Genomic DNA, 21506 nt, shown 5'->3' with positions numbered 1-21506 from the left:
CCGCCAGGCGTTCTATCGGGGAGCCTCTCCCGCCCCTCCCCCTCTATCCCCAGAGTTTGTGTAGGGTGGGTCATTTCGCACTTTCCGCTACCCTGGTTTCTGAGGGCTAAACTAGGGGTAGTGGTACTAGTCAGACAGTTAAAAAAAACCGAAAGTCACTTGAAGAAGTCAACACGGCCCCGCATTATACGGTAAGTCTAAGTCACCTGGTGTGGCCGCCTGCGGTCGCGCCCCGGGACAAAATTTGTTGATTGGAAATTGATGATTGCCCCCCACCGACTGTACGGGGCCCGGTTGAAATTCGGAAGTCCGACCGTACCGTCCGGCGGGCCACCGGGGTGACCGTGGCACCGTGACTGAGCCCCCAGCTGAGTCACTTGAATCAGTCAAGGGCCGATCCGCCATGATGATCGGTGCGGCCGGGCTGCTGAACCGGCGTGCGGCCCGGCGCCGCGGGCGGCCCCCCGCGGGGGGGCGGCGGTCCCGATTACCGTACGACACTCGGACTCCCGGAGCCAGGCCGCTTGGAGGCAGGCCCGGGGCGGCTCAGCGGCTCAGCCGTACGGTACTACGGTACCGTAGTACTAGCCCTGGCAGTGCTAGGCTTGAACTTTGAAACGGCGTACTAGTGACGGTCAGGGCCGGGTTCCGACGGTTACTGAGCCGGCCTCCCGCCGGGACCGTACCGGAGACGGCCGCATGTGCCGGCCGGCGTCGGCCCGCCCGGTGAGAGTCTCGCCGGACCGCTCCGAGTGACTGGCAGCCGCATCACGAGTCACGAGTCATCCGATCCAACCCCGGTGCCCGGTGCCACTCAGTGAACTTCGGAACTGGCGTTGAACCGACAGTGGCCGCCGGCTGGCGGCTGCAGTGCCCCGCCTACTTTGCCGCCGGGCCCCGCCCGGGCGGGCGCCGCTCAGTAACCTGACTCACCGTCTGACCGTACTCCGAGTGAGTCCGAGGCTCCGTCGGATGCCGCGCACTGCCTGTGGACGGGAAACGACCCGGGGCACCCGGAGGGACTGGCTGCGTTGAAGTCAGGCTCAATTTTCACCCTGTCACTCTAAATATGGTATATTGTAGCTGAATATTTGAACTTTTGACCGGTTTCATTTTCAAAATTTCACATCTAAGGATCCCACACTGTCTTCAAGGGGTAAGAGGGGGTAAGGGTGATAACCCCCACCCTAAATTTCAAATTACGACACCCATAGCTGTTCTACCATTCAAGTCAGGACCCCACCTCATTTCAAAGTACACCATTTTATAATGTTTATTACACCGGTATTGAGCATTATTCTGCAGACCCCTACCTACCAAGATTTACCCAAATGATAGCCCCCACCTACCCCAATAGTGTGACACCCTACCTTTGAAGCACCCACCCACTGTAGATCGGCCGCCGTTCACGCCATGCTGCGCGCCTCGATCGCTTGTTCGCTGTTGGCGTCCGCGACGTCGTTCCTCCTCCCCTCCTCCCCCTTCCCTGCCACCACCTCCTCCCTTCCCTCCTCCTGCACTTCCTTCTCGTCATCGACGCCGCTTCTACCTGGTCGCCATGTTCGCTCGGGCGCTGCCAAGTCGGCGATCCCTTCCCTCACCCCACGGGCTCGAGCAAGCAGCTCTTTGCTGGCGGTGAGGATGCAGGCGGACGGCCTGTGCAGAGTGGTAGTGACTGGCATGGGTATCAACTCCTGCCTCGGCAACACCCTCGATGACGTTACATCCTCTCTCAAAGAGGCTAAGAGCGGAATCCGCTTCAGACAGGACTTCGCAGACAACGGGCTCAAATCGCAGGTGTGCGGATGGCCCGAGCTCACAGAGGAGGAGATCAAGGAGAGGATTCCCCGCCAGACCCTCCGCTTCATGGGGCCTCACGCCAAGTACGCGTACCTGGCCCTTCAGGACGCCATCAACGACTCAGGGCTCAAGGAGTCGGAGTATCAGGGTAACCCCGACTTCGCCTCTATCCTCGGGCAGGGAGGAGCTTCAGTGCAGGACATGATGGAGACTGTGGAGGCGGTTCGTAGCCAGGCTCCCCGTTGGGCGAACAAGGTCGGTCCTTACAGGGTGACCCGATCTATGGGATCCTCGGTCTCTGCCATCCTCGCTACTGCGTTCAAGCTCCAGGGCCCCTCATTCTCCATCTCCTCCGCCTGCTCCACTGGAGCTCACTGCATCGGAGTCGGCATGGAGCAGGTGTGGGCAGAGGGCGCGTTGATGGTGGGGAGGCTAGAGGAGGAAGTGGGAGATGAGGTTTTGGCTGTCCCATGGGTTTCGATGGAGATACTGCATCTCGTTACCAGGTCATCTGACTTGTTTCTTGAACTCAGATCCAGCTGGGCAAAGCAAAGTTGGCTGCCTGCGGTGCCGGAGAGGCTGATGGCTGGGAGTTCACTGCCATGTTTGACTGCATGGGAGCACTTTCGAGCAAGTAAGCTCCTCCTCCTCCTCCTCCTCCTCCTCCACCTCCTCCTCCTGCCCCCCCCTCCTCCTCCTTCTTGCCCCACAAGCCCTTGTCCCTCCGCGCTCTTCCTCTCCTGTCCCTTCACCGTCCTGTTCTGTCTTTCACGCTTGGTACAGGTACAACGACTCCCCCAAAACGGCCTCGAGAGCCTTCGACAAGACTCGCGATGGATTCGTGATTGCTGGAGGAGGAGGAGTTCTGATCCTCGAAGAGTACGAACATGCCAAGGTCAGGATGAGATTCGGAGAGGGACGGGAAGAGGAGGAGAAAGGGGAGTCGAGAAGTTCATTTTAAGGAGGGGAGAGGGAGAGGGAGAGGGAGAGGGAGAGGGAGAGGGAGAGGGAGAGGGAGAGGGAGGGAGAGTCCGTGAGCAAGGGAGGGTGTGTGATGGATATGGTACAGGCTCGCGGAGCTAAGATCTATGCGGAGCTCACTGGATATGGTGCGAACTCTGACGGGTGAGGAGGAGGAGGAACAACGGGCTTTAGGTGACTTTTGGTGAAGGTACGACATGGTGGCTCCCTCAGGCTTCGGAGGAGAAGAGTGTATGAAGATTGCTCTCGGCATGGCGAACAAGGTAAGAGGAGCTGGGAGGGAGCTGGGAGGGAGCTGAGAGTATGTCAGGGTCCCCACGGGGAGAGAAAAGTTGACTACATCAACTGTCATGGAACTTCAACTCCAGTAGGAGACGCGATGGAGCTCGAGGCGATCAAGAGGGCCTTTGTCAAGGATCCATCCAGGTGCCTCCTCCCTCCCCTCTCCCTCCTACCTTCTCGTCCTCCCTACCTCCTTCCTCCTTCGTCCTCCTCCTTCCCGTCCCCTCCTCCTCCTCCTCCTCCTCCTCCTCCTCCTCCTCCTCCACCACCACCACCACCACCACCACCACCACTCTCCTCCTCCTCCTCCCTCCTCATCATCATCCTATTCCTCCTTTCTCTTGCCACCTCCTCCTTCCTTCGCGCACCTTCACCTCCGTCTGCTCACTGCCGAGCAGGGGATACTCTCCCTTCGTTGGGTCTACCAAGTCAATCTCCGGACACTCGCTCGGGTAGGAGGAGAGAGGAGAAGGTTGCGGGACATCTGACGTGCTGGGGTAGGGCTGCGGGTGTCCACGAGGCGATCTACTCGATCTTAATGATGCAGAATGACTTCTTGGCGGAGGTGAGGAGAAGAGAGGAGGGAGGGAGGAGGAGATGGAGGGGAGGATCAGTAACGTGTTCGATCAGTCTGCTCACATCAAGGATATCTGCGACGAGTCTGAGGGTCTCAATATCTTGAGGAAGAGATATGACGGCAAAGTGAGTGATGACGGAGATGATGACGATGGAGGAGGAGGAGGAGGAGGAGATGATGATGATGGAGCTGTTGGTGTTGCTGTTGGCGGTGGAAGCGTCAAGGATGATTCCTCTGACAACCTTTCAGGTCAACCGCGTAATGTCCAACAGCTTCGGCTTTGGTGGCACCAATGCCTGGTATGTCGATCCCCTCCCTCCCTCCCTCCCTCCCTCCCTCCCTCTCTCGTTCTACACAACTGGCTCTCCCACTCCCTCCCCCTCCCCCCTCCCCCCCCTGCCTTCGCGCTGTTTTTTTCTCTTCTCACTCAAGTTCCTCGCAGCCTTGTCTTCGACCGCGTCTAAAGGTCGTTGGGAATTTTCCTCTGCCCCTCGAGTTCTCTTCCTCCAGTCAAACTTTTCGCGCGGAGGTGAAAGACGTTGAAAGAAATGAATGTATTTACATCAAGAAACCCCCAAAGAATATTCTCAACCACTAACTGCATCCATGAAAAGCTTGCTCCTTCAGGTAGCAGGAAAAACCCTATTCCACTTACCGCCTCCTGCCTCTGCTCCACGTTCCCTCCCTCCCTCCCTCCCTCCCTCCCTCCCTCCCTCCCTCCCTCCCTCCCTCCGCCATGCATCATTCCGGTCAACCGCGCTAGAAGATGACAGCCGCGTCAGCTATGTTCCCATAGCTAGGGATCTTCCCCATCCTCCCCTTCGCCGCTGCCGCCTCCCCCTCCCTCAATCTCTCCACGTCCTCCAGCTCTGCCAGACACATCTCATACTCCTCCCGCGTCACGAAGAGGCGGAACCCGAGCATGCGCAGCGTCCTCCCCTCAAGCACGTTGAGCTCTGGCAGGCTCATCCCCCCGACGTCCGCCCACTGCTGGTTCGAGTAGTACTTGTCGTCGAGGAACTTGGAAGCCAGCATCACGGGGAGGAGGAAGAGCCGCTGAAAGTTCAGCCGCGTCAGCAGCAACCCAGGCAGAGCTTGCTTCATCCTCTGCAGGTAGATCACTGCGACTATGAAGCAGCACGGGCTGCAGCCGCCGTAGTCAGCGATCCTCCTCACGTAACCCTCGGCTGTGATGGGGGGAGGCTCGCTCCCCTCGAACACCAGCAGCTCCTTCTCGGTACACTCCTGATCATCCTTGCTCAGGGCCTTGTTCAGAAGCTCTCCCATCAGCATGACGATCCGTTCCTGCCTCTCCACGTCCTGCCTCATGGCCTCCAGCAGCTCCAAGAAGCTCAAGTCGTCCCGGTTCAGGTAGGAGCAAGAGGAGGCGACGTTGAGTTTCCTCACTGTAGGCGGCGATTCACCTGCTGTACACTCGAGCGCCGCCCTCTTCCGAGACCGCCCGTTGCCGTCATAGCGGCTCACATGCCCCGCTTGCTTGCCTAACTCCTCCTCTCCCTCGCTTGCTTCCGCCTCCTCCTGCGCCAGCACTGACAAGGACGGCATGCCGATACCTGTGCCAACAGCGTCAACCCGAGTTGCTGTCAACCGCTTCTCCCCGCCATGAGCATTCATTGACTTGATCACTCCTGCTATGCACTCATCTCCTCTGTTCTGCTCTCCTCTGCTCTCCTCTCCAACTCTCCTCTGCTCTCCTCTGCCCCTGCTTCTCCTTCTGCATCCTTCGCCTCCTCCCTCCCTCGTGCCCTTCTCAGCATTCTTATCTTTTGAGCCTTATGCAAGTGCCTTCTCGCTTAATTTAAGCCTCATATCGTCTAATTCTCTGAATTTAACCTAAAAGTACCTTAAATTTAACTAGAAGAGTCTTAAAATCGGAATTCACACGTCCCCCATTATCTTGCAGGGTAGAAATGGGGGTACCATGAAATGATTTGTACCCAAGTAGGGGTACTTTTGAGATGATTTATGTGGGAAAATAGGGGGTACTTTGAGGGAAGGCACCAACGGAGGGGGTGCTCTCAGATACAGGGAGGCTGAAGAGTTCTTCGAAGGGACGCTGGGATGGGGGGTAGGGGTGGTACATGTTGAGGTGGCAGGTCGAATTGATGGCTGGAGGGTGGGTGATAGGAACTATAAAGTAGGGGTACTAAGACCTTCTAATCCTTCAAAGGGGGTGTAGTAAGCAGTATAGGGGGTGGTGTAATCGTTACAGGATCGTGGGTCTCAACACTACCCCCACCCCATTACGTCGTCACATGTACGATTGAGTACCCCTCATATTTAGCTTCTTTTAAGGTAAATTTACCCCTACCATTCAAATATCACCCACCCCAATTTCCTAGATCCTCCAACACCTCATCATGACCCACCCCACTTATTCCCAGTCAAAACTACCGGTACTCAGTTGACAAAACAGATCGCCCGAGGTGCCGGGGCCTTGTAACGGCCCGGGCCCGGATGACTGAGACCACGATTACTTCTGGCCTCCTATTTATTTGTGCTGCCTTATTTCCATGCCTATTGATGAATTCTGGGGCGGACTTGATACCGAATAAAATTTTCTTTTGCCATGGCGGGGCGTTTTCTCGTAGTAACGATGCTCGCCATGGCTGAATGCTTCGCTCCTCCTCCTCCTTCCCTTCCATCGTCTCTCTCCTCCTGCTTCTATTCTCGGCATGCTCGTCCCTCAGGCGTGTCCTCAAGTTCTTCCTTCTCCCTCCTACCCTCCTTTTCACGCAAGGCCTCGGGGCCGCAGCACCGAGCACAACCTGCTAGGGGGAAGGTGTGTCGACTCCTTGACTGCTGCCCCTCCCCTCCTCCTCTGACTTCCCTCCAGTGCGCCGTGAGCATGCGAGATAGAGATGAGCACATGATGGGAGGACAAGTCATACGAATGAGCATGGCCTGCCCGTGTTGTAGGCGAGCGGGCGAGATGGCGCGTCGCAGTCCGACTCTGCTGCTCTCCTCCAAGGAGGACGGACCTCAGACGTCAGAGGATCCTCAGACATCAGAAGTAGGTCGCTTCAACTCCTAGCACGAGGTGGTGATGGAAGTCTCCTGCAGGAGCCGGACAAGCTTTCCTTATGGCTGATCTCTGTGCTACGGTGAAAGGTCCCCGCTCCTGACCTCACTAGCTCATGCTACAGCAGTTCTTACAAGGCATTCATCTCTCCTCTCCTTCCTCCTGCGTAAGAGCAGCCCCTTGTCTCCACCCTCGAGGGCCTCACTCTGCTGAAGCTGCAGGTTCCTTCCGACGTGTAGCGAGTACTCCATGCAAGCTATCTCTGAGTTGGGACCTTCCAAGGGTATGCTCCCTCCTCCTCTCTCTACCTCCCTTACAATCCTGCTTGCCTCACAGAGGGAGGGAGAGAGAAGAGGAGGGAGAGGAGGCAGGCAGGATTGTTCCTCTCACTCCTCTTCTCTCTCCCTGCCTCATTTCTCAATCCCTAGCTTCCTCCTCTGCTTCCATCTTCTCTGCTTTGCTCACCTCCCCTACTTCCGTCCGTTCCTCTCTTCCTCCCGACTCGCATCAGCTGAACGAGCACACCAGGGTTGGTTCTCACAGCCTGGAGGCTCATCCGCTGTAACCCGATGCACTGGGGTCTTGCTTGCGCTTGCTGTTCTCGTCATGTGATGTTTCGAACAGGAGGAGGAGGGCGGGGCTACGACCCTCCCAGGTGGCCGCCAGTGCCGTACAACTATCACTGGCCATGAGCGAGAAGAGGAGAGAAGGAGGGGGAAGCAGAGGCTGAGAGGAAGTGACAACGACCCAGACGTTTACAAGGGGCTGAGGTGAGAGTCCGAGGAATGGTAGAAAAGGGGCGGAGGGGCAAGGAGCACCAGCACCAGCACCAGCACCAGCACCAGCACCAGCACCAGCACCAGCACCAGCACCAGCAGCGTGAGTGCATGCGTAGTCCGCTCCTTCTTTACTTTCTCCCGCACCCGAGGAGAGCTGATACCTGTTCGATAAGCTTCATCTGCTTTACTTGATTACATTCACACGGTCTTGGCAAAATTTACACTAGGAAGAATAAACGAGGTTTCGACGCAAGTGACTGGCTGCTGCTACGACTTGCCGGGCGGTTGCGTTGGGTCGGGCGGTTTTCTCCCTCCTCTCGGTGTACCTGCCACTAAAGCATCAGGGCTCCCGCATCTTCTCTCCTCCTCCTGACCTCTCCCTCTCGGCGAACGGCCGGTGCCGCCGCCAGCGGCGCTTGCGCTGTCAGAGGAGGTGGCAGTGAAGGAGCTGCAGAAAAGTCAGAGGGGTCAGACCTCCTGCCTCCTCTTACCTCTTGACGGAACCAGCGTCACTCATCGCACCGGAAGGTTGATCTGAGAACAAAAATGAGGAGGAGGACCAGGGAAGTGACGATAGTGGGGAAGTGACGATAGTGTTGTTGTTGTTGTTGATGTTTTTGATGTTGTTGTTGTTGTTGTTGTTGATGATGATGATGATGTTGTTGTTGTTGTTGTTGTTGTTGACGATGATGATTATGATGATGGCAGAGTAAGAGGGAAACGATGGGGAAGGGACGGGGGGGAGGGGGAAGTCTCACCGTCATTGGCAAGCTTCAGCCACTTGTTCGTGGCAGCACTAACGCTCATCAAGACTGACAGGCCGGTCCTGCAACAAGGTCAGGAGGGAGGAGGAGGAGCCTTGCGAGCCTACTTTGACTTCTTCTCGCTGCTGTGGATGGCGTTCTGAAGCTCCTGCATCAGAACCGCCATCACCAGGTTCAGCAGGATGAAGTTGGACGCTGTCAGGAAGAAGGTGAAGAGGACGTTGGCCAGGAACGCGTCGCCGCAGGTGGAGGGACACTGCCCGAAGCTGTCGGGGTGGGCGCACGAGATCACGTCCCCCAAGTCGGAGATCTCCCCTGCCGTTGTGCAGCCGGGGAGACTGTCCCGGGCGCGGATCAGGTAGTCCTCATTCCCTGTCGAGTTGTACAGCCGGAGGTTCTCCATCGCGACCGCGGTCGCCTGCGCGCGAGTCAGGTGGTGGTCAGTTGGGTACGTCGGTCAAACTCACGTTGGCTCCGTTAGGTCTAGAGCCAGGGGCGAGAGAGACTGACTGCATGACCTCGGACCAGTTGTCGGTGGTGCAGATGCGGAAGAGAGTCTGCGGGCAGCAGGTGAGAGGAGGGAGACGCTTGCGGAGGGGTTGAGGGTTCACACCAGGAGCGCCATCCCGAGGTTCTCAAAGGTGGCATGGAAGTCGATCAGGTCGGAGGGGTCGACGAGGATGCAGCGATCGAACTTGTACGGGTCCCGCGCGTTGGTCAGGGAGAAGTTCTGCACGAGGCGTCAGATGCCCGGCTCTGATCCTCCTCCTCCTCCTCCCCCCCCCCTCTCCTCCTCCCTCCCTCCTTTGCACGCACATCCAGGCACATGCTTCCAAACATCTCGACTGAGAGCACGCCGAGCACGAAGAAGAGCAGGATGAGCAGAGCTGCGAGGTTGCCGACGGCCGTGATGGAGCGCAACAGAGTCCTGACAAGGTTCTGAAGGCCCTGCGGCAGCGTCAGCCGACTTCCAACCCTTCCTCCCACCAGCACCTGCGCCGCTTTAAAAATCCGAAAAGCTCGGAGGATCCTGAAAATCCTGATGACCCTGAGGACTCTGAGGATGGTGGGGTTGAGCGCCAGACTCTGGCCGATGTTCTCAGTGGTGATCCCGATGAAGGATATCATGACCTGCAAGCTCGTCACCGGCAGCATCGACTGGCGCCGAGTTGCTACTCACCACGGTGAAGTCGAACCTGTTCCACCTAGAGGAGAAGTACTGCTTCGGGTACATGCCCCACTTCTTGGCTATCACCTCCATTCCAAACACCAAGTTGAACATGTAGTCCAGCGATGTCAGGACAGAATCTTGATAGGCCGAGCTCTTGTAGCTCTGCGCAGACATGGCGAAGACGTTGGTGACGATGAAGAAAGCGATGATCAGGTCGAACTGTTTTGTCGTCACCACCGTGAAGAACTTGTTGCGCCATGGGTGGAGCGGCTCCGACATCCCACTAACGCTCGTCACCGAGCTGGCCTCGGAGGCGAAGGAGTTCTTGCGGGACAGGATCTTCGCCTCTGACGTGACAGTCTGGAACGTGTCGATGAAGACACCGACGAAGAGCTGGATCACGAAGAAGCTGCCGATGACCATGAAGATGATGAAGTAGATCGCCATGAAGATGTTGCTGTATGCGTACGGCCCGTGCGTCTTGTCCGTCGCGTCCATGGCGGAGAACATCTGTATCTCCCAGTTGTCCTGCGACGCCGTGATGAACATGGATAGGGTAGCGGAGCCGATCCAGTTGTACTGGATCAGCCTCCCCATCCACACCCTCGGCTGCTGCGTTACAGGGTCAAACCCATGGCACTCGTCCATCGACTGGACGAACACGTCGGTGCAGTAGTTCATCCGCCCGCCCAGCAGCTGGACTGACATCACCCCGAAGACGAAGAAGGCGCAGAGTGCGATGGCGACCGTGTTGAGCACGGGGACGACGGCCCGTCCGAGGGTGCCGAGGACGATCTTGAGACCTTTGGACCTGCTCAGGATGCGGAGAGGTCGGAGAGCGCGGAAGGCTCTGAAGTTCTTGAAGAACCCGACGGCGCTCTTGCCGGCTCCTGTCATGCCTGCGGCCCCAGAGATGATGTCGATGAGGGCGATGATGACGAGGAAGAAGTCGAGCTTGTTCCAGCGGCTCTTGATGTACTTCCACCACGTGTAGGTGTTGATCTTCCAGATCGCCTCGATGACAAACACCGAGCTGCACACCAGGTTGAGGTTGAACCCGATCTCTGACTCGATCGGCGAGATGCTCGGGCGCTGCAGCACGAGAGGAATACAGCTGGCAACGATGACGAGGATGATGAAACCGTTCCAGTACCTGTTCTCGATCACCTTCCTCATGAAAGGCAAGTCCTTCCAGTTCTCCATCTCAGCCTCGGACTGGACCTCTGAGCCGAACGCTTTGCTCTTGGACGAGTCGTTCGCCAAGTTCTTGATGTCTGCTGCAGTGATCTTCTTGTCCTTGAAGATCTTGACTCGGATCCACTTCTTCAGGCCATCGAGACATCCTCGTCCTCCCCCACCTCCCACAGAGCTGATGGAACCGCCTCTGCCCAGCGACGTGCCCGATTTGAGCCTAGAGTTGTTGCTTGCGAGGGACTGGTTCCTTGAGATGGACTGTCGGCTGTACGAGGAGGCGAGCGACTGTCCGCGGGATAGGGTCGAGCTTTTCCTCAGCCTGTCAGCTTCGCGCATGGCTTGATTTTCCTTCTCCTCTTTCAATATCAAGGCTCTTGTTTCAGAGAAACCGGTGATGATGATGGCAACGAACAAGTTGAAGAGCATGTAGTTTCCAATGACAGTGAGGGCGATGAAGTAGAAAACATACCACACGCTGGTTGACCGCAAAGCTGGGTACATGCAATCTCCGATATCAGAAGTCGTCAGGAGTTGAAAGACAGTCAAGCACGCGAAGTAGAAAGAATCGAAGGAGTTGCGGGGAGCGAGTCCGATGATGAGGGTCTCACTGATGGTGGAGGAGACTTCAGCAAGCTGGGAGGGGCTCGTGTCCACCGCCTGCGAGATGAACTCGATGTTGTTGGGGTCCATCCAGTGTTGGATCTGGTAAGGCTTCGGCAGAGTCCAGTTGTAGTTGAGTAGACGGGCGGTCCGGATTGTCGCGTCGTTGGGGACGATGACGCGGACGTAGGCGCCGGGCCTGAAGTATGGCAGATTGTCCGTGTCTGCCACTGACAACTCAGCGAGTGACAGACCGCCAAAAAGGTTCATTCCCAAGATGGCGAAGATCAAGATGAACAACGTCATGAGGGCGATCAGGCTCGAGACTGTGCTGATAGTCTTGGTGATCACCTTCATCTGCCTCTGAATCTGCGGGAAAATCTTGACGAGCTTGCCGATCCTAAGGATCCTCACTAGCCGGAAGGCACGCAGAACAGACATCCCATTGGAAGTCTTTTCGCAAACGCTGGCGTCAATGGCAGTTTGGTAGCATTCAAGTTGCTGCACACTTGCAGGCAATTCAATGACGCTTGTGATGACGATGATGCAATCGAACACGTTGCTCGTCTCCTTGAGGTAAGCGACGGGTCCCAACCCAGTCACTTTCACAATCATCTCGAACAAGAACCAAGAGGTGAAGAACGTGTTTGCGATGTCCAGATCCTCCTTAAAAGTTCGGCAGTAAGCCTGAGTGTCATAGTTGCAATTGTGATCTGCGGCCATTGCAATGATGTTGAGCATGATAACAAGCATGGTGGTCCAGGTCAGCAAGTCTGACTCAGCCAACACGAGGCAGTAAAATCTGACCCAACCAAACAGAGTTCTCTCCTCATCTTCGAGGTCATCCTGAGCCACACTCTGTCAATCGACGTCATCGTGAACAAGCAGGACTCACCTCGTCGTTCAAGTCTTCCTCCTCGATGTCCTCCGGCAAAGGCGACCATTCATCCGCATCTGTCCTCCGCCACTGCGTCCTGATCCGGATCCCGCCTTCCACAGAAGTTCCATCAGCCTGCTCAAGTTCATACCATCTGTCTGTTCCTTCCTCGTTGTCGTCGAGTGTTCCTACAGGAATATGAACTTTGCCCAGCAATTCGTGCTGCCCGTATCGCTGCCAATTGTACATGTGAACATGAGCCACAGTGGTGGCGACCGATATGGGGAAGACGTAGTATTCATGCCAGACGGGAACGATGGTGTTGTTCACCACCTTGGTCTTCTTCCACTTATCATCGACCTGTGCACATGTATCAGGCCGAATGCGGTGAGACAACAAGAGAGGAGGAGGACCTTCACTTTGATGTAAGCATCTAAGACACCATCTTGCTTTGCGATGGTTGCACAGACAAAGCCAATCTTGAGCTCATAAAGCTGGACAGCACTTCTCTCCGCCTGATGTGCAACATCACTATGGTTACCCTAGAATACAAGCGATTATTCTTACCTCGACTTGTGCCGCTTTTGCGTCTGCGTACTTGCTCGCGACGACGACTAGAAAAAGCTGAATCGCAAACATGGGTCCAACAAGATCCAATGTCACAAAATATATCCACGTCCAAAACGAAAAGGAATCCCAAGTCCAGTACATATGTGTGGTCCAATTTTGCTGAACCATGACATGAAAAATCATAAACATCGTGTTGCCAATCGTATCGAACGACAGTATTCCAAATCTTGGATTAGAATATATTTGGAGGCAATGTTCATTTGCAGGGCAAACCACCATTCCCGAGCCGTTGCTGCATATGTTGGCCTCGTTAGGATCCGCAAGCCCTGTATCGATGTCGTAGCAATGCCCTCGTAAGATGCCTCCCCATAGCTGAATCCCCAAGATACCAAAGATGAAGATTATGAACGAGATCAACCCAAAGACATTTGCAAGCATGGGTATACAGCCGATAAGGAGTTCTACCAGCATCCTCAGTTCCTTAAATCGCCCGATCGCTCTCAGCGCGCGCAATGGACGCAGAAGACGGAAAGTCCTCAAAATCACAGACTGCGAGCCAGCAGCTGTTGCTGGCAAAAACTCAAAAGCTCCTGTCACGACGATGAAAAAATCCAAACAATTCCATCCGTCTCTAAGGTACGTGCCCCGTCCACGGATGAATCCAAAGGCAGTTATTTTGATACATGCTTCAGTCACAAAGACGCACCAGAAAAAAATAGAGAATTTGTAGTGCATGACATTCGAGTAGGAGTTAGAATCAACATTGTTCGGGTCTTGAGTCGCCATGCTGACACAGTTCGCTGCAATCACTACCATGATCAACCTGTCGAACCACTTCCACTCCACAAGATCGCAAGCTTTTCTTCTCATGGGGTTCTCAAGGGTGAGACAGGACAAAGACCTGTTCGTGTACCATCTCGCCCTCCATTTGAGGAGCTCGAGATCCGATTCGTCGTAATCATCGTCGTCATGGCCAAGGTTTCTCTGGATAGGCACTAGTCATTCAAACGATAGCTTGAAGTCGTCCTTACCTCTTGAATCTCTTCAACATCGTCTCCCTTAAATGTTGCGATCAACGTTGTTGTTACCGTGTGATCCTGCTTTCGTAGTTTTCCAACCAAAATGTTCTCATCATCCTCATCATGAATCTGAGCAACCTCCTCGGTGACTAGCGTGGAGTTTTCCTTTTCAAAATCCTCCGACATTTGATCAAATTGTTCAGATTTTGGAACCTCCAGATCTCTGTGGACAAGACCTTCGTCTGCAGGCTCTTCATCTTCATGATCGTCGCCTCCGGGAATTTCGAAGGGATGAACAATTTTGCCTTCTCCGTTATCATCCTTACCTATAACCTTTTCTGTAACACCAGAACCATTTTCTCTCGATGGAATGATTTCCATCTCCTCTTGACTTGCTGCGTCTTCCGATATCTCATTTTCATCATTCAACAAAGTTGCTTTGTGCCTGCCTGAGCGATTTCTGTTTTGGTTTTTTGAAACGATTGTATCAGGAGTGACAAAATTACTGCTTTCCTCGTTCCATCCATGCGATATTGATCCAGAGGACTGTTCAATTTCCTCCAACCACGTCTTCTGGGATCCTTGTGGCAGCTTGTCATTCTCTTTCCGCTTTTGATCCAACCTAGACAAAAAAACGATCTCGTTCAATTCCAAGGTGAGAACGCTATGTACAGGGTGCGTTACTACCTTGTTATAATACCATCATCATTTCGAATCTGCAGGTATCCGAGTGTCAGTTGAAAGAGAAATCATCATAAAGCGCTCACAATCTCTTGACCATTGTGCTTTCGAGAGTGGATCACTTCTACGTGGTTAAAATTCAGTCAGGAAACCATCGAACAAGCAACCCAGAGGTTAAGGGGTGTACCGGTGTCGTCAGAGGTGTAGCTCGTGCTTCTCTTTAAGTCATCAACAAGAAAACCTTGCGGAGGTTGCTGAGAGACAGAAGCAGAAACTTTTGCCAGAGCATCATAATCTCCACTCTGCCATGGAATCAGAGATGCAGATCACAAGGAGCCTGCTGCAAACTACCTGCAGCGCCTCAAGCGCAAGTCTCATGGGCATGTCAGATATCTCCGCACTCTGCAAGGCAAATTGATCCTTAGAAAGAAGGTGAGTGCAAGGCAAGAAGATGTGTTTACAATTACTGGCATCTCTGAACTCTTCGTGCTGCCGGTGCTGCCGGTGCTGCCGGTGCTGCCTGTTTCAGACTCGTTTCTTTGTGTATCGATGGGAGCCGACAACGGTTCTGTTCCCACTTTGGCACTTGCTTGACCTCCCTGCCCCTCCCCGTTACGAGGATGCAAAGACGAGTTGGAGCCATTCGATCCATCTGCAACAGTCTCTGGGAACACCCGAACTCGTGAAGAGAGTATCGTGGATTTCTTCTTCGCTTTCTTTTCACTAGTTTCAGCCTGCCGTTCCATGACGGGAGGTATGTAGTTTGGTACTACTTTGCTCGCATCAGCGTCAAAATCTCCTCAATATTTGGATCTCATCTGGTTGAGATCAACTCAAGGTTCTAAGAGGCTCTTTCCTGCTAGCCTGCCATATCACAATTTACCAACGGAAAACAGGCACGACTTCTCATCGATAGACAGCAAACTTTCGTTCTCAGCATAGCACTCGATAGAATTTTAGGAACAATCGCATAAATCCATTGGACTTATTCTCAACACTATGCGGAAATAATTGGCTTCACACGAATCGAATACAACGGCAATGCATGCATTTTAAAGTAATCGAGCATCGTAAAAACAAACATGCGGACAGAGAAGCAAGGGAGCTTTCTTGATTCACAGGACAGGGATACCTGATGGACTGTCATGATCGCTATCGCTGCGTGTGCTGATGAATACTGCCATTCCTCCTTCCTCGCAGCTTCAGCCATGCGCTGATCAGCGATAGACCATTCCCCCAAACCCTTTCTTCAACCACCCCCACCCCCCTATCTCTCTCACCCTGTGGTCTCCACCCCTATGGCAACCTCTCAGTACCCCCCCATCTACTCGTACCTTTATCAATACACAACCCCTTCAGTGCGCCTTCTTCCGAATACCCCCCACAAATAGCCATTGCATCACCCCTAGGGTAGTATATTCACCTGAGATCTAGTCTACAGCAGGGGTGTCATCACCACCCCCACCCATTAGATATCTCTTAATCTTCTTCCTTCTTCTACGACACCGCTACTTGTCCCTACCACCACCCCATCTGCTGGTAGTGTACCCCACCCCACAATCATCCCGACCTACTACCCCGGGAAGTCCCAAACAAGTCCCATGTCGTGACCGGATTCGCCTGCCCCCATCTAGACCACCCCCTGGAATCTTTGCAGATTGATTGCTACCCTACCCCCACACTGTGTCACCCACCCTTGTTGAACCCATACCACGGCACCCACCCACAGCCAGGCGTCAGACCCAGCAGAGGATCCCTCATATTTCACACACTCCACACCGGTAGTAACAGGTGATCAGGACGTACAACCGGTGATAGTAAAGCTGAGAGGACCCTGGGTTCCTCTACCTGGGTGTTGTAGGAAGGGGTGGTACAGCATGGGAAGTTCACATTAATGTAGAACGGGTGGGGTGGTATGAGTCGGCCAAGGGGTCATGAGCCTACTTGGAGAGGGGGATCTATGGGGTGGGGTTGTTTGAGGTCAACAGCCGTTGGGTCGTGCGAATCTGCAGGTAGGGATGTAGAGTGAAGCCTGAAAAAAACTGGGGGTAGGGTAGGCAGTCCACGGTCAAACAGACAGGGTGGGGTAGTTCTGATATGATTAGAAGGCGGGCTGGCCTCAGCAGGACCTGAGGACTGGTAGTTGTCGTAGGCTCGGGTACCGGTAGTGGCTGGAGTATTACCGGTCAAACTACCCCTGGTCATCTAGCTCCTCCCGGCAGACAGACCGTACCACCCCGACCCCCTGGGGTAAATCACCCCTACCCCACCCTATTGCTATGTGCACACTACCAAGTTTACTGGGGACCCGACGTGCTTCATATCTCCAGGTCAGCGTACTGTTTCAACTCTAAAGTGACCAGGGGTTACGGTACTTTGTTACAATGAGCACCAGGGGTGGGGGTCATTACCCCTACCGATCTCCAATCTAACAACTTACTTACTGACGGGTAATGACCGGTGGGTACAACAGAGGCTGCCAGTTTTCGGGTATGGTACGGTAGGGGTGGGGTGATCAGGTACCAGCTCCCTACGGTACTACGAGATCTTCACAAGAAATTTTTACATAGTTTTAGAGTGGTACTAAGTCATACCAGAAACGCTGCCGAAAAAGATATCAGTACTGAATTAATAACATATATGAAAGATAATAGTACAGATGATTTCGGTATATATAAAAGTTTAGTAAAAAATCAACTTTGCAACTTCGGAACCCGGCCCGGGCAGCCTCAGTGGCCGCCGGACTCGGAGGTCCCGTCGGAGTTTCTCGCAGTAGGCTACCTGGCCGGGCCGGCTGAGTCTGGGCTCGACACCGTGAAAGGCGGCAACATTCCGAGTTTGAGATGCTTCTTTGCCGAGAAACAACTCGTGACTGAGGTGCCGTTATGAAGACGGGTTGACAAGGGTCACTGACTCACAGTGATCCGAAGCATCTCTAGACAAACTTCACACAAAAACAAGTATTTACACTGTAAAGCTAGAGTTGTCCTGCAATCCTCCATACAATTCCGTTGCTCTGTATGATCCGCAGCTTCGAGTTTGGTAACATCAGGACGATCGAAGTAAGTACGGTAGCATCATGCTTTGTTGTCATGGAAGACCCAACGACTTACATCCTCCGTCAGCGAGCAGCCACAGCAAAACAGCGACTCACGTCTTCTTGGGCGAGGAGCTGCACGTCCTGACATAGTTGTCATTGTCCTCAGGAGGTCGCTTTGCTTCTGCACTCGACAGCATGGAAAGGATACTCAGGCAAACTGATTCGACCTGAGGGAATTCGTCATGATATCCTCCGGTTTGCAATCATGAGCACCTTCAGCGCCGGAGACCAGCCGCCATCGTAAAGAATTGAGAGACAGATATGGCCGTTGCTAGGGGAGCAGGAGTTTCACCGCTGCTCCGAGCCATCAGGTTAGAGAGTTACCTGTAAATATGGGGATGGATAGGAGCTGGATGTAGGAAAACGACTTCTGGGGCTTCGATGGGGTACTCAGGAGGGAAAACGAATTGCAGTCTGCGCTTGAGTGAAATATCTCCAAACAGAGCTGTTGCTCATCGACCTGAAAACTTCGCCATGATAGAATGTGCCTTCTGCTCCACGGATCTTCACAACCCACCGCTGGGTGCAAGTCAGGTCCCAGTACATCCCATCGAGACACTTCACCGTGCTCCCTGCTGCTCCTTCCTCAACGTGGAAGATCCCGCCAGTGATGAGATCCGCCAGTTCTGTAAATGGATGCCTGTCAGTCGCCGACTTCATGCTCGACCCGTCCTGTGTTACCTCGCTGCAACCTTCGACAGTTCCTTGCAGCAACCTCCAGTGGACCGGGTTAGAGGAAATTCCACCAAGAATCGCAGGATACCTGTGATGGGTTGCTTCCAGATGAAGATTGCATGTCGTAGGCTGAGCCAGCACTGATCAAGCTACCCAGATTCATCACATAAGGGGTCACTTTTCCACTAACACCACCCATCGCATGACCTTTCCCTCATACCTTGCTGCTAAGAACATCCCCTGTCCTATATCCCCTGTCCTATATCCCCTCATATTCCCTTTCCTAATGGTTCACTCTGTCCGCTTCACATATTCCTAGAGCACCTGCCTATGCTTGTGCCGCGCCAGTTCTCGACCCTGCCATTTGCTCGTTGCTTGTTGACCCTGCGCTGTTTCTACTGTTTGATCTGCTTCTTCTGCCCCTCCTCCTGACGGCTGCTGCTACTAACAATGATGGCTGGCCTCTTCCTTCTGACCCTGAGTCGGCTGCAACTGTTCTGATGCTGTTGCATCTTACCCTGCTGCTTGACATATCACTGCTCCCTTTGACTCTGCTGCTGCCTCTGCGACTGTTGCTGTCCAAGTCCCTCTGCTTCTAATGCCCCCCCTCTTGATCCTGCATCTGATCCTTCCAACTCTGATGCCGCCGCCGCCGCCGCCGCCGTCACCACCACCACCACCACCTCTCCTCGTTCTCGTTTTCCCACCTTGTTCCCCCTCCTGTCTCTGCTGCTGCTGCTGCTGCTGCTGCTGCTGCTGCTGCAGCTCCTCTTCCTGCCCCCTTTCAACCTCCCGTCTCTGCTCATTCTTCTCCTCTTCTTGCCCTCTTTCCTCCTGCTGCCTCTGCTGCTCGTCTGACTGCTGCTCGAGCAACCGCATTGCTGGCTGTGGCAGACCGAAAGCATTGAAGTTTTAAAAGTTGAATTTATGAATTATAACATTTACAGTACTCTTCTTTTTGGGGAATTTACAAAGGTAATTAAGTAACTATTTAGTACTTATTTTATATTTCTATCAGGGATGAATCATTTTAATTTTTGTAATATATATATTTACCTATAGAAAATTTTAAATATCACAGTACACTCAGTTTTTCCAAGCACAAAGATACGAGTCGCAATGAAGATCTGCTAGTGCAGAAGAAACGAAGAGAGGAGAGAGGAGGAAGAGAGGAAGAGAGTAGAGGAGGGTTAAGTAGAGGAGATGACAGGAGAGGAGATGACAGGAGAGGAGATGACAGGAGGGAAGGGAAGTGAAGGGAAGGTGAGAACAGGGTTGAAGTGAGGAGGTTCAGTTAGTGCATAGCAAGACAGTGCAGGAGAACGGAGGTGGGGAGATGAGGCGGACAACAGAACAGGAGAGAGGGGATAAGACAAAATACCTGTCATTGTGCTAGGAGCTCATCTTGTTGTTTTGATGAACCGAAGCCCTCCACTTATCGCTGTTCCCTTTGCAGATGCATCGGCTGAATGGCCGCATGTCATTCTGCGCGGCATTTTCGCTCAGCAAGTCGAGGATTTTTACAGGATCATGCCAGATCACCCCGCACACAATGAGGAGGTGGAGCTCAAGCTTCAAGGCCATCTCCTGCCATGGTGACCTGCCGCCTCCGCCTTTCAGCAAGGATCAATTGCCCCTCAAGACCTTTCCGTCTCTCACGCCAAAGAAGGGCGAGGTCGTGGTCTCGGTGAAAGTTGCAGCAGTGAACTTCCCGGACGTGCTCATCGCACAAGGGAAGTATCAGATGAAACCAGAGAAAGAGTTCAGTCCTGGGTTTGAGTTCTCAGGGACCGTGAAAACTACCGGGGAGGAGGTCAAGCATCTGCAGGCTGGAGATCGGGTGATCGGGTTTGTTCCTTGGGGCGCCTTCGCAGAAGAAGTATCCGTGTCCCGGCATAACTTGATCAAGATGCCGGAGGGAATGGACTTCAAGGATGGAGCAAGCTTGCTCATGGCGTACGGAACTTCATACTACGCCCTCCACCATCACGGAGCGATCAAGGCTAGCGATACCGTACTGATCCTTGGAGCCTCTGGGGGAGTCGGGCTTGCCGCGCTGGAGCTGGCCAAGGCTCAGGGAGCTAAGGTGATCGCCACCGCATCCGAAGATTCGAAGCTTGAGCTGTGCAAGGCCCGGGGGGCGGATGTACTGATAAACTACAAGAAGGACGACCTGAAGAAAGCGATGAAAGAGGTACGGCTTCAGGGATCATCAGTGCATGACTGACATTGCAAGCTGTGATGCGTGCTCTAACATGCTCACGAAGGTTGCGCCCGAAGGAGCCGACATAGTCTATGACCCGGTAGGTGGAGATCTCACCGAGACAGCGCTGAGGAACGTCAAGTGGAACGGCCGATACCTTGTCATTGGTAACACCCCTTCCATTGATGATGCCGCAAGTTTGTGAAGCCTCCAAGGATTTGCATCCGGAGAGATTCCGAAGATCCCTTTGAACATCCCCTTGCTGAAGGGTTGCTCCATTCACGGCGTGTTCTGGGGCAGTTTCGCCATGAGGTACAGAGCTCTTCTTCCTTTGATATCTCCGACTCTTGTCGCAGGGAACCTCAGAGGTTGCAGCAACAAATCAAGAGCATCATGGAGTTGTACCTGTACACCAACTGTGCTTCCTCTTGTTCGCACATCTCACAAGGTTGGCAGCGCTGGAAAGGTTAAGCCGCACGTCAGTGCAGAGTATCCCCTCGAAGATGCGTATTTGGCACTTAATTCCTTGGCGGGCCGAAAGGTTCTAAATCTACTCTCTTCAAACTTTCGGATCCTTTGTGACCGTCGGATTTGCAGGCGACAGGAAAGGTGCTTCTGAAAGTTAGCGATTGACAGGCCTGGTCAACCAGTATAAACTTGTTCCATTGAGCCTTGAAAGAACTTCTTCATCATTACTTTCCGATGCTTAGAGGCCGATGCCCGGCGGCCCCGCGGGCCGGCCGCGCTCTGAGTGGCACCGCCAGTGAGTCCGACCGGACTCCGGGCACTCAGCGGCCAGCGAGTCCGATGGTCCGACGGTCGGCGGCGGCCCGGGCCGGCGGCTCCCCGGACCGAGCGGCCGGGCTATCCGAGGAGCTAAGAGACTGAAAAAAGAGTCAAAGTACGGAATATGCTCCACAAAAAAAAAAGTAAACTTACTTGATACATGGCGGCGGGGCGGAAGTTTGGAAAGAGAGGAGAAGCGGAGAGAGCGTGAGCGAGAGAGAGAGAGAGGATGGGAGGTTGAGAATGAAACACAGCTCCCTAGGGATCGCAAGGAAGCTGAGAGACTCTAGTGTCGTTGCTACATCCCCTGCTCCTCTCTGTTGAGAGCTGGTACAAGATCGGTTGGCTGAGTGGGTTAGCAGCGCGAGGGGAGAGAAAGATGATAGCGGCGATGAGGGTGTACA

At 54.0% G+C, this 21506-nt stretch overlaps 6 protein-coding genes across 6 annotated transcripts; 3 read left to right on the top strand and 3 right to left on the bottom strand.

The window, feature by feature from the left end:
- Nucleotides 1–1413: 1413 nt before the first annotated feature.
- Nucleotides 1414–4104, top strand: GUITHDRAFT_166677 (hypothetical protein; the record flags this gene model as incomplete). The annotated part of the gene is made up of 11 exons (XM_005819502.1): nucleotides 1414–2256; nucleotides 2334–2434; nucleotides 2584–2695; nucleotides 2870–2925; nucleotides 2972–3044; nucleotides 3092–3207; nucleotides 3462–3515; nucleotides 3565–3628; nucleotides 3694–3765; nucleotides 3890–3939; nucleotides 4083–4104. The coding sequence occupies 11 exons, from the start codon at nucleotides 1414–1416 to the stop codon at nucleotides 4102–4104; spliced, it is 1563 nt and encodes a 520-aa protein (XP_005819559.1).
- Nucleotides 4105–4549: 445 nt separating this feature from the next.
- Nucleotides 4550–4870, bottom strand: GUITHDRAFT_52111 (hypothetical protein; the record flags this gene model as incomplete). Its single annotated transcript, XM_005819501.1, has 1 exon — nucleotides 4550–4870. A coding segment is annotated over one exon (321 nt), but the record flags the coding sequence as incomplete, so codon positions are not given.
- A 97-nt stretch (nucleotides 4871–4967) lies between these two features.
- Nucleotides 4968–7375, top strand: GUITHDRAFT_158971 (hypothetical protein; the record flags this gene model as incomplete). The annotated part of the gene is made up of 5 exons (XM_005819500.1): nucleotides 4968–4996; nucleotides 6811–6849; nucleotides 6899–6966; nucleotides 7212–7262; nucleotides 7308–7375. 5 exons carry the CDS (start codon nucleotides 4968–4970, stop codon nucleotides 7373–7375), a joined length of 255 nt encoding a protein of 84 aa, XP_005819557.1.
- A 253-nt stretch (nucleotides 7376–7628) lies between these two features.
- On the bottom strand, nucleotides 7629–13373 carry GUITHDRAFT_90991 (hypothetical protein; the record flags this gene model as incomplete). The annotated part of the gene is made up of 11 exons (XM_005819499.1): nucleotides 7629–7788; nucleotides 7837–7910; nucleotides 7954–7996; nucleotides 8221–8288; nucleotides 8334–8644; nucleotides 8694–8783; nucleotides 8840–8956; nucleotides 9043–9174; nucleotides 9220–9357; nucleotides 9407–10276; nucleotides 13185–13373. 11 exons carry the CDS (start codon nucleotides 13371–13373, stop codon nucleotides 7730–7732), a joined length of 2091 nt encoding a protein of 696 aa, XP_005819556.1. The 3' UTR covers nucleotides 7629–7729.
- Nucleotides 13374–17268: 3895 nt separating this feature from the next.
- On the bottom strand, nucleotides 17269–18265 carry GUITHDRAFT_156286 (ubiquitin-conjugating enzyme E2). The gene is made up of 8 exons (XM_005819498.1): nucleotides 18202–18265; nucleotides 18120–18153; nucleotides 18003–18064; nucleotides 17899–17957; nucleotides 17763–17852; nucleotides 17652–17709; nucleotides 17493–17605; nucleotides 17269–17446 (listed from the first exon to the last, which is right to left on the bottom strand). Exons 1-8 carry the CDS (start codon nucleotides 18232–18234, stop codon nucleotides 17416–17418), a joined length of 480 nt encoding a protein of 159 aa, XP_005819555.1. The 5' UTR covers nucleotides 18235–18265; the 3' UTR covers nucleotides 17269–17415.
- A 1400-nt stretch (nucleotides 18266–19665) lies between these two features.
- GUITHDRAFT_82186 (hypothetical protein) lies at nucleotides 19666–20935 on the top strand (the record flags this gene model as incomplete). Its single annotated transcript, XM_005819497.1, has 5 exons — nucleotides 19666–20307; nucleotides 20381–20483; nucleotides 20532–20628; nucleotides 20673–20723; nucleotides 20773–20935. The coding sequence occupies 5 exons, from the start codon at nucleotides 19666–19668 to the stop codon at nucleotides 20933–20935; spliced, it is 1056 nt and encodes a 351-aa protein (XP_005819554.1).
- Between the last annotated feature and the right edge of the window lie 571 nt (nucleotides 20936–21506).

The sequence above is a fragment of the Guillardia theta genome (genome assembly GCF_000315625.1).
Source record: "Guillardia theta CCMP2712 unplaced genomic scaffold GUITHscaffold_220, whole genome shotgun sequence".
Lineage (NCBI taxonomy): Eukaryota > Cryptophyceae > Pyrenomonadales > Geminigeraceae > Guillardia > Guillardia theta.
Note: the sequence above shows the minus strand (reverse complement) of the source record. Positions and strands in the feature narration are given on the sequence as shown.

Coding starts and splice junctions, on each gene's coding strand:
- GUITHDRAFT_156286 (XM_005819498.1), bottom strand. CDS start 18,234: ATGCAATCTTCATCTGGAAGCAACCCATCACAG. Junction 18,154..18,201: donor CTGGAAGCAACCCATCACAG/GTATCCTGCGAT, acceptor GGTCCACTGGAG/GTTGCTGCAAGGAACTGTCG. Junction 17,710..17,762: donor ATCCATCCCCATATTTACAG/GTAACTCTCTAA, acceptor CTGCTCCCCTAG/CAACGGCCATATCTGTCTCT.